This window comes from Cnephaeus nilssonii (genome assembly GCF_951640355.1).
Source record: "Cnephaeus nilssonii genome assembly, chromosome: 9".
Classification (NCBI taxonomy): Eukaryota; Metazoa; Chordata; class Mammalia; order Chiroptera; family Vespertilionidae; genus Cnephaeus; species Cnephaeus nilssonii.
In genome coordinates this window covers 55,982,759-55,994,865 of record NC_137080.1, presented here as the reverse complement: position 1 = coordinate 55,994,865, position 12,107 = coordinate 55,982,759, and the positions used below count along the sequence as shown (strand labels likewise).

The 12,107-nt window shown below is 37.3% G+C and overlaps 1 protein-coding gene across 10 annotated transcripts in view; it reads right to left on the bottom strand.

The window, feature by feature from the left end:
- The window catches only part of SNAP91 (synaptosome associated protein 91), a 128,979-nt gene that overhangs the window by 71,886 nt on the left and 44,986 nt on the right, over positions 1-12,107 (bottom strand). For all 10 annotated transcript variants that reach the window (XR_013814001.1, XM_079780738.1, XM_079780737.1 and 7 more), the window contains exon 8: positions 9,311-9,417. Coding sequence is in view for 9 of the 10 variants with exons in the window: in XM_079780738.1 (XP_079636864.1) it covers positions 9,311-9,417 (107 nt within the window). In the remaining variant the exon portion in view is untranslated. The remainder of the gene's footprint in view (positions 1-9,310; positions 9,418-12,107) is intronic.

Genomic DNA, 12,107 nt, shown 5'->3' with positions numbered 1-12,107 from the left:
CAGAAGACATGGCAAAGTAATTTTGCTTCATGCTAATGCACCATCACACACTTCAAAACCAGTTAAAGACACGTTAACAGATCTTGCCTGGGAAGTATTAACCCACCCACCGTATTCACCAGACCTTGCTCCTTCAGATTACCACTTGTTCCGATCGATGGCACACGCACTTTCTGAGCAGCACTTTAAAATGTACGAAGAAGTAGAAAATTGGGTCTCTGAATGATTTGCCTCAAAACAAGAAAAGTTCTATTGGGATGGTATCCACAAATTACCTGAAAGATGGGGGAAATGTGTAGCTAGCAATGGACATTACTTTGAATAAAGCTCTTTTGATGTTTCTCTTGAAATTATTGTGTTTTCTTTGATTACAAAATCCGCCATTATGAACTGGTACACCTAGTATGTGTGGCTGTATTTCTGGGCTCTCTATTTTGTTCTATTGATATTTCCTGAAGATTGCTTTGGCTATTTGGTGTCTTTTTTGGTTATATATAAATTTTAGAATTGCTTTCTATTTCTGTGAAAATACCACTGAAATTTTAATAGGGATTATGAATCTGTATATAGCTCTGGGTAGTATGAACATTTTAACAATATTAATTCTTCCAACCATGAGTATGGACTACTGATTTACTTGTGTTTTCTTCATTTTCTTTCATTAATATCTTAGTTTTCAACATTCAGATCTTTCACCTCCTTGGTTAAATTTATTCCTAGGTATTCCATTCTTTTTGATGCAATTGCAAATAAGATTGTTTTCTTAATTTCTCTTCCTGACAGTTCATTGTTAGTATAAATAAATGCAACAAATTTTTATGTATTGATTTTGTATCCTGCAACATTATTGAATTTATTAGTTATAATTTTTGATGGCGTCTTTAGGTTTTTCTATATATAACATCATCTGCGAGTAGTGACAGTTCTACTTCTACCTTTCCAAGTTGGGTGCCTTTTATTTCTTTTTATTGCATAACTGTTCTTGCTAGGACTTCCAAAACTATGTTGAATAAATGTGGAGAGAGTGTCCAATCCTCGTCTCATCCCTACTCTTAGAAAAAACCTTTCAGCTTTTCACCATGGAGTATGATATAAATTTTGTTTGTTGGGAAGTTTTTGATTACTGATTCAATATTCTTGTTAGTAGTAAATTTGGTCAGATGTTCTGTTTCAGAATATAATTCAGTATTGGTAGGTTGTATATTTCTAGTAATTTATCTATTTCTCCTAGGACAGTGGTCAGCAAACTCATTAGTCAACAGAGCCAAATATCAACAGTACAATGATTGAAATTTCTTTTGAGAGCCAAATTTTTCAAACCTAAACTTCTTCTAACACCACTTCTTCAAAATAGACTCGCCCAGGCCGTGGTATTTTGTAGAAGAGCCACACTCAAGGGGCCAAAGAGCTGCATGTGGCTCGCGAGCCGCAGTTTACTGACCATGGTCCTAGGATGTCCGATTTACTGGCGTATAATTGTTCATAATACTCTCCTATGGACCTTGGTATTTCTGTAGTATCAGTTATAACATCTCTTTCATGTCTGTTTACTTATTTAAGTCCCTTCTCTTTTTTCTCTTGGCGAGTCTAGCTAGCATTTTGTCAATTTTATGTTTTCAAAGATTGAGCTTTTAGTCTCACTGATCTTTTCTATTGTCTTTTAAGTCTCTACTTGACTTATTTCTGCTTGAATCTTTATTTTCTTCCTTCTAGCTTTGGGCTTTGTTTTACTTTTTTTAGTTCCCTGAGGTGTAAAGTTAGATTGTTTGAGACTTTTTTCATTTCTTGAAGTAGGCATTTATCACCAGGCACTGCATTTTCTGCATCCCATAAATTCTTGTATGTTACATTTCCATTTTCTCTTGTCTCAAGGTATTTTTTGATTCTCTTTTGATTTCTTCTTTGAGCCACTGGTTGTCAGTAAAATGTTTAATCCCCACCTATTTGTGAATATTCCAGTTTTCTTCATGTAATTTATTTCCAGTTTCATACCATTGTGGTCAGAAAATATGCTTGATATGATTTCAATCCTCTTAAATTTATTAAAACTCGTTTTGTGGCCTAACATGTGCTTTATCTTGTAAAATGTCGCGTGTGTAGTTGAGAAGAATGTGTATCCTATTGCTTTTGGATGGAATGTTCGTAACATTGTTATCAATTTAAAATAGACTGTTATAGATATAAGTTGTTACTAGTATATGTAAGGCTCATGGTAATCACAAAACAAGAACCTATAGTAAATACATAAAAGATAAAGAAATCTAACCATATCACTAAAGAAAGTCAGCAAAGCACAAAGAAAGAGGACAAGAGAAGAAAGGAAGAGAGAACTATGAACATAGCTAGAAAACATTTAACAAATGGCAATAAGCTCAAACCTATGGACAATTACTTTATATGTAAATGGACTAAATTCTCCAATCAAAATACACAGAATGAATAAACAACAAAATCCATTTATATGCTGACTACAAGAGACACTCTATCTATCTATCTATCTATCTATCTATCTATCTATCTATCTATCTATCTATCTACTAGAGACCCAGTGCACGATATTTGTGCATGGGTAGGGTCCCTAGGCCTGACTGGTGATCAAGGCCAATATGTGAGGCAACCAGTGGGGTGATAGGGGGACCCCTACTGACACCCGCCTTGGCTGGCCTGGGGCCTGCAGGCTGGTGGCAGCTCCTTATTGAGTGTCTTCCCCCTGGTGGTCAGTGCATGTCATAGTGACCAGTCATTCCACCATTCGGTTGATTTGCATATTAGGCTTTTATTATATAGGATTTATTTTTAAAGTAATTCTTATTTTGGTTTTTAATTCTTACCCAAAGACATGCTTTTACTAATTTTTTACAGAGAGGAAGGACATTGATGTGAGAGTGAAACATCATTCAGTTGCCTCCTGCATGTACCCCAACCAGAGATCAAACCTGCAACCTGGGTATGTGCCCTGACTTGGAATCCTATCCACCACCTTTTGGTGTACAGAACTATAATCCAACTAACTGAGCCATACTGGCCAGGGCAAGAGACACACTTTAGATGTAAAGACACACACAGATTCAAAGTGAAGGGACAGAAGAAGATATTCCTCACATATGGAAACCAAAAGAAAGCAGGAGTAGCTATACTTATACTAGAAAAACTTTAAAGCAAAGACTGTAATAGAAAAAGAAGGGCGTTATATAATGATAAAGAAGTCTAGCTAACAAGAGGATATAATATTTGTAAATATGTATTCACCTAACATAAGAGCACTTAAATTTATGTAAGGCAAACATTAAAAGGTAAAAGGGAGAAGTAGACAGCAATCCTACCTAATAAAAGAGTAATATGCAAATTAACCATCACTCCGCTACACCCACAAGCCATGCCCACCAGCCATGCCCACCAGCCATTCAGAGCGAGTATGTAAATAAACCCAACCAAGATGGCTACAGCCACAGAGAGCAGGAGGGAGGCTTGGGTTTCCGAGGCAATGGAGGAAGCCAAGCTTTTTGCCTGCCCTTGCCGGCTTAAGCCTCCACTCAAGGCTACAAAGTTTCAATTATAGAAGGTAAACAAATCCAAACAGAAATGTCGGCAGCCACGGGGCTGAAAAGAGCGGGAGGCTAGGGTTGCCCCTGGCAATGGAAGAAGCAAAGCTTTCTGCACACCCTGGCCGGCCCAGGCCTCTGCTTAAGGTTACAAAGTTTCAATTATAGAAAGTAAATAAACCCCAACAGAAATGGCTGCCGGCCACGGAGCGAGCAGGAGGCTTGGCTCTGCTCCAGGCTACAAAGTTTCAATTGTAGAAGGTAAATAAATTCCAGATACCAGGGCCTCCGCTTGAGTCACCAGGGGGCGTGGCTGGCCTGCAAACCACCACAGGCCCTCGCTCAGGCTGCCCCACGCCTCAAGGGAATTCCCACCCTGATCTGGGACACCCTTCAGGGCAAACCAGCTGGCCCCCACCCGTGCACCAGGCCTCTATCCTATCTAATAAAAGAGTAATATGCAGATTGACCATCACTCCAACACACAATATGGCTGCCCCCATGTGGTCAAAGATCCTGGCCCATGTGGTACAAGATGGCCACCACAAGGTGGCCAGCAGGGGAGGGCAGTTGGGAGGCACCAGGCCTGCAAGGGAGGGCAGTTGAGAGGGACCAGGCCTGCAAGGGAGGGCAGTTGAGAGGGACCAGGCCTGCAGGGGAGGGCAGTTAGTGGTGACCAGGCCGGCAGAGGAGGGAAGTTGGGGCAAACAGGCTGGCAGGGGAGTGGTTAAGGGGTGATCAGGCTGGCAAGCAGAAGCGGTTAGGGGCAATCAGGAAGGCAGGCAGGCGAGCAGTTGGGAGCCAGCAGTCCTGGATTGTGAGAGGGATGTCCGACTGCCCATTTTACCAGGATTAGGTCTAAACGGGCAGTCGGACATCCCTCGAGGGGTCCCAAATTGGAGAGGGTGCAGGCTGGGCTGAGGGACACCCTCCCTTCCCCGTGCACGAATTTCGTGCACCGGGCCTCTAGTACAATAATAATAGGGACCTTAATACCCCACTTATATCAATGAATGAAGGTCATTCAGACAGAACAATAAAGAAACATCAGCCTTAAAGGACATGTTATACCAGATGAACTTAACAGACTTTTATAAACATTCCATCCAAAAGCAACAGAATGTACATTTAGCTTTCATAACTTTTCAGGATGTATTTTCAATCCATTCCCAGAGAGAACCATTTAGTTAGTTTGTTATGTATCCTTCCAGAATTTTTTTTATGTATATCCAAGGAAATGTGAACTATATAAATATTTATATACCCCATCATTATACAATAACATTGTGTTATATACACTGAGCTTATATTTTTCATTTAGTAATTTATCTTAGCTCTATATCTAAATTAATACACAGAGTTCCCTAATTTTTTTAAACAGCTACCTTGTCTTGTAATTTACTTAAGAAGTCATCTATTAACAGGCATTGAAGTTGATTCCAATCTCTTGCCATTGCAAGCAATGCTGCACACAATATTTTGCCCTGTGTGTGTGGACTCATCTGTAGAATACATTTGTAGAAGTGGAATTACTAGGTAAAAGCATACAGGAATTTTTATTAGTAGGTTGGGGGAGGAAGTGAGGGAAAAAGAAGCACAAAGAAAGAGCGCATGAGTGTGCAAATATAGAAATATATTAATAAAGCTAAATCAATGAAGAGAGTAATAGGTGCTTACCAATACTACTTTATCAACTCTTGTACAGATTTGAAGATTATTCAAAATAAAAAGTTGGCAAAAAATGCAAATTATAACTTCAATGATCTCATTTTATATAAATGATAGAATTGACTCTCAAAGAAACGAAGTGAGTTAAACCAAAGTCTCTCTCTTTGATAAATTAAGTGCCTTGATTATGCTGATGGAATGTAGAAGCAAATACATGAAGCAAAAATGTTGAGTTCCTACAAAGACAATAAGGCAAACCGGAGATTGGAAAATCCACTTGAGTGTCAGGTACTGAGCTAACTTCTTTCCTCTGCCTTTTCTGTGTCTAAATTAGCTTGGGCACTATTGACATTTTGGGATGATGCTTTGTTGGGGGTTGTCTTGTGCACTGTAGGATATCATTGGTCTCTACCCATTGGATGTCAGTAGGCCTCCCCCTCTTCCTCTGAATGTAAGTGGGGCTTTAGGGTCCCCTGCTATTATTGCATTGCTCCCTACTTGGTTGTAATAATAAAAAATGTCTCCAGACATTGTCCGCTGGGGAGGAAGGGAAAGCAAAATTGCCTACTCTGGAGCACCACTGGTGTACAGGGCACTGACCCTCATCCCTCTAAATCAGCTTAAGCTGGAAAGTCCTCCCTGAAATATAGATTTTTAACTGCAAATGACTAGACTCTGGCTTTAGAGAAGCCACTGATGCCTCCCTAAACTCACTTATGTTATTACAAGTTATGGAAATTATAAACTAAGGCAACTTCATCCCCTTTATTTCCATATTTAATACCTATTTAGGTGAGCCATTAAATATTAATATGAATGAAGTCAGTGTTTTTGAAATTAAAGTATTATGGATCCCTAATATTGGAATCACTTTGCCAAAAGATGATGTGTTCCTATGAAATGAATAATTCTGTTAAAGACACAATTTAGAAATTCATCCTTAACATTGCTATTTTTACTGTCCTGACCTTGGAAGATTGAGGTGAAGTGTGATTGTACTATAGAAATCTTATTACTTTCTGTCTGCAAATATTCTGGAAGACATACTCCTACGACTTGGTATTTACCTTGGACTAGCAAACTAAGAATAACTTGGTTCTATAAAAGGGAAGTGTTTAGCAGAAATTCCTGTTACATGTGAAACAACCATTTTTGCAAAGTTTCAGTTGTCTGCTTTAGGAATCTTCAGTACAGTTAGCCATCTGTATCCATGGGTTCCACATCCATGGATTCAACTAAACATAGACCAAAAATATCTGGGGGAAAATGCTATGGTGTTGGTGACGTGTATGATGTAGTTAGGCTTATGACTGTGGTATCTATACTGAGCATATACAAACTCTTTTTTCTTGTCATTATTTCCTGAACAATATACTATAACAACTATTTACATAGCATTTACATTGTATTAGATATTATAAGTGACCTAGAGATGATTTAAAGTATATGAGTGGCCGAAACCGGTTTGGCTCAGTGGATAGAGCGTCGGCCTGCAGACTCAAGGGTCCCAGGTTCGATTCCGGTCAAGGGCATGTACCTTGGTTTCGGGCACATCCCCAGTAGAGGGTGTGCAAGAGGCAGCTGATCGATGTTTCTAACTCTCTATCCCTCTCTCTTCCTCTCTGTAAAAAATCAATAAAATATATTTTAAAAAAAATAAAGTATATGAGTGGATGTGTATAGTTTATATGCAAATACAATGCTATTTTATATGTGGGGACTTGAGCATCTGTGGATTTGGGCATCCACAGGGGTCCTGGAATCAATCCCCTGCAGAAACCAAGGGCTGATTGTATGAGAAAACAAAACATGGTGTTTTCTGCACTTTGAGCAATTCCTCTGAGAAATTTGATTATTTCCATAGAAATTAGTCTACTACTCTACATTTCTTTTAATAGGATGAACAACTTAGTGGTAACATTTGCCAAATACTCAATATAGTTGTATTTTTTAAATGACATTCTGGAAGTCTATATTAGGCAAATGGTACTAACCACAGGACAGCTATTGAATATGAATCTATAGATAGATACACCATATGAGTACTAATTGGAAGAGAAAGCTATGTACATTTGTCAAAATATTTCAATATTAAGCAATCATAAGCATACCATTAAACACTGATATTCAACCATTAGTGTCGAAATCATGAACAATATAATTTAAATGTGAAAGAAAGCACAAACGGTTAGGTTTTATCCACTGTGGTTTAATGTTCATTCTATTAAAAATAATTTTGTAAATTAGTATACATTCTAATAAAATAATCATAATGTTCAAATAAAAGTAAAATATTTATTATTCAGTCATTTAAAGACAGGCTCTCAGAGTGATGTCTGATTTCTGTAACTGTCATTCACAACAGCCTGAACTGAGCCTGTGCTAACGTCGACAGACACAAAGTAAACTTTTACATGTAAAAATAGAAGGAATTGATAAGTAAGTACCCTCTTCTCATGGAGACCCTGAGCTGAGCCATATGAAGCTGATTAGATAAGTGTATACCCCAGACGGCCACATGTCAGCTCCTTATTCTATATAATAAAAGCCTAATATGTAAATCAACCGAATGGTGGAATGACAGGTGGAATGACCGGTCACTATGACACACACTGACCACCACAGGACAGACACTCAACACAGGAGCTGCCCCTGGTCCACAGGCCCCAGGCCAGCCAAGGCGGGTGCCAGTGGGGGCCCCCAATTGCCCCACTGGTTGCCCCGCAGATTGGCCCTGATCGCCAGCCAGGCCTAGGGACCCTACCTGTGCATGAATTTCGTGCACCAGGCCTCTAGTCTGATATAAACAGTAACAATGGGAACACTGGAGGCATATGCACCAGGAATTAGCAGAAAAATGAAATAATCTCCTGCTCTCTGGACTTAGGCAAAATTGTATTTTCACAGAAACAAATTAGGCAAATTTACTAGATTATATTGATCATTATGGTTAAGCCATGGGAAAATCATATGAAATACAAAACATAAAACCTGTGCAGCAGTAAAAGCAAAAGTGTCAAGCAATTCTATCCTTTCTTAAAGACCACCGACATCAATAAACCCATGAGGAAATACACATGAACATGCTTTCGGGTATATGCAATTTATATAAGCTAATCTTTACCTTTTGTTTCTCATGTTATACACAAAATATTTTTATTCTGATTACAAGCCGTAAGGGTCAAAGCTGAAGACACCCTTTAAAAAGGGTGCTTGCAATATTATTTTGGTCTCATAATTTGAATTTGACAATTATTACTTCTGTGATATATGAGACTTGAACTAGACACAGGGACTAGAGTGCTTTTGAAACTGTGTATATAAAATGCTTATTCTGTGCTATATTCTCAAAGTGGTAAAAAATACAAAAGCATGACATGAATGTCCCATGTTCATGGCATTGTGTGCTTTGCCACGGGGCTTCAGAACCTTTTGCACACAGCGCTCCTGTCAGTCCTAGCAATCAGTTAGTTGACATGTAAGATAAAAACCCATCTTGCTAAAGGATAACAATGTTATAATTTCTAATATCAGTATGAACCAATAATTGGTCTTATAAGATGAAAGACCAACTTACAAAGAACCTCAGAAACATCAACTATACAGTTACAAAATATACTTAAAAGCCCTTAAGAAACTATAAACTTTATAAAATTAATTATACTTTGTTTTATTTTTCATTGTGTTTAAATCACTGACACGGCAAGAAAGGTCAGATTTTATGATCTATATTCACACACAAAGAACAATGGATGAACTTTTCTGAGGATTTTTTCTAGGGTTCAGTAAAAAGGAAGCACTTTCTTACAATCAAAAATAGCATTAGGTGGAATGGAGGAACGGACTACCTTACAAAGCAGTAAGTGAGCTCATATCCATGAAACCTTTATTTAAGACAATGGTCATCTGACTGGGATACAGGAGTGCAGTGTACAGGTCTGAGTGAAAAGGTGGATAGATGACTTCTAAGGTCGCTTCCAACCCTAACGCTCTGTTATCTGTGGCAGAGTGTTTGGCTAGATGATAAATGTTATAATTTACTCCAGATACATGAGCTAATATTGTAAATTATATTCCCAACAAAACTTTATATTACTTACCTCTGCAACTTTGAGAAATTCAGACACGCGCGTCATTCTAGTTAGAAATCGTTTGTAAATTTCTAGAGCATCTTTACATTGTCCTTTCTTCATTTCAAAAAACTTTTCTAGAACAGATAGACAAGCATTTTTAAAAGAGCATATTACATTTTATTGTAAGTGTATATAAATACCATTACTTAAAATTGAAATTATTGTTTGAATCAACATGGCACTAAAATCTGTAAGAGGTATTAATGCACCTAAATAAGGGGACCTCAGTGATTTAAAAGGGGTTCTTGTTCTACGGTGTCTCACAGGAAACAATGAAAATATAGTAAAATGTGAATTATCAAACAGGTTAAATTCATGATCCATACCTACCAGCTTTCTGTTTTGGAAAATAGTATCAAATTCTTTGTGATAACAATCTCAAAAGTAATGAATGACTGCATTGAACTGCATCCTTATTTCCTTACTAGCTCACTCTTAACCAATTAATTTATATATTATAAAGCAATAACCTATAACTTCCATGAATTAAAGAATTCTCTAAGATGTCTACACTCTGTATAAATTGATACTTCCTTTATTGGTTATAAATTATTTCTTTCAAACAGTACAATGTATGTTTTAGTTATAAGATTGTGAAGTTTTGTGAAAAACATATGGTTTACCGAACACTTCATGACTTTATAATCACATCCTCTTTCTCAACCTGTAGCTTTCTAGACAGAAAAACAGAGGAGTTTGCTGTTCTCTTGTGTACTCCCAAGATTGGACATCACAGTCATTACGGTACCATCACTCCATTACAACTGCAGCATGACAATGTGTTTTCTCCACACCGTTTTGAAGAAAACTAGCACTTTATCAGTGTTTTTGCCCGCCAGTCTTTCAGTCCATAATTACTGACACTGCAGATGGAGACATGGTAGGCCATTGTCTACAACAGCTCCCAGGCAACTCTGGATCATAACCAATGGCTTGGTATCATCATTATTTTATATCTGCACATGGTTAAACACATGCTATTTTTATATTCTCTCACACTTTAAAGTTCTTGATTTCATTCAGCATGTAATTTTACTACCTCAAAGTATTTTTAATTTTCTCAAGAAAGGTTTAATAATATATAATTACACAAAGAACTAATTATTAAGGGTAGCTACTCATTACCTTCTGTTGACAGTCTTTTCGTAATTTTACTTTTAGCATAGACCACCCCTGCAGGCTATTCAAGGGAAGCAAAGGAATTGAGAAAATAAACACATACTGTTTCCTACTTGTTAGGATTTGAGAAGGAAGCAAGCTTTTCAAATAAATGGTCAAAGCTAGCGATATTTTCTTTATCCACGCTATCCTCTTTTTAGATAGGATCATGGTGCTATAAGGAAACAAGTCATTTTCAAAAAAAAGGACTTATTCTGGGAAACTATGCTTTCCTTTCTTTCTTGTTATACAATCTTCATATAAACAATTTCTTCAAAATGTCTAAATTACTTTTCTTTATTATAATCTGTTTATTTCTTTGCATTGGGTCTTTAGCAATAACACAAAAAGAAAAAGAAAACTAAATAATCTCAATTTCCTTTTAAAACCAATGCCTCAAAATTTTAAGCAAATTTTCTCTGTTTCCTTTGGGTGCTTTTAAAATGGCATCTATCATGGTAATTTAGGATTCAGCAACAAAAGAGATTCAATCATCACGGCTTTAGGTCATAAGCCCACAACTATTTCTATAACCATGGTAATGACGATGAAAGGCAACGTGCACTGACATATGCAAAATTGTGAGGATCCCTTGTCCCCTTAGAAACCAGGACAGGCTCCAGAGAAATTAACACGTTTAACAGAAGGTATGTGTCACCCAGAAATGAGCCTCTGTCTCTCTTTCATATTAAAGCTAACATATGTTGGTTTTCAGTTGTTGAAATGATCAAATCTGACATTCATAACATAAATGTTTATAAATAAAGTATTGATAAATCCCCTGTCATGTTAGTATTCCCTTTCACAAGTAACTGTCCTAGGAAAGAAGCCACATGAAAAGGAATCTCATCCCTGAAAGACAAACCAAGGTTGTACATGTGGACATCAGTCAGGAAGGGAAGCATCTTCTAACTTGAACGTCAGAGTTTCAATATAGATATGATGTTTGTGAAGGTTTCTGGCACCAATATTGACTCCAACATTAGATGCCGAGAATTGGTCATGAAGTCCTGGATTAAAACTAAACCATAATATATTTAAGTTAATTCCTAGCATTACGTAGTAAACAGAAAACATACCTATCTGTAAATACTTAGGATTGTAAGCGTGCCTATATTCTAAAGTATTATTTTCACAAGAGCCATTTGTCAACGCCGAACGAAGGCCACTCACACCAGAATGTTGTCAGGCAAGAATACTAGTATATTCCCCTACCACTTTGGAAGAGTAGGGTCTTTAATATGAAAAGGTGTAACTTTCCTCCTTTTCTGCTCCTAATTATGGCCAATAGACTGTCTTTTTCAAATTAGATGAAATAAAAATATGTACCAAATGGTTATTATTTTAATAAAAAGGAAAAAATGCATTCTTACTATAATCAATCAGTGAATTCAACATAAAGAGAAAGTAGAGCAATATTTAAGTAGCTGTTCAAGACAACAATAGAGGAGGATCACATAGCTTAACATGTTTAATTGTCACATGAATTGTAGAGGCACTATATCCAATGTTCTTCAAGTGTAAGTGGGAATAAAACAAGGGTCCGCTGGTGAGAGAGGATGAGAATGAATCAACTGGGTGTGGATTTGAGTAAGATGAGCAACTC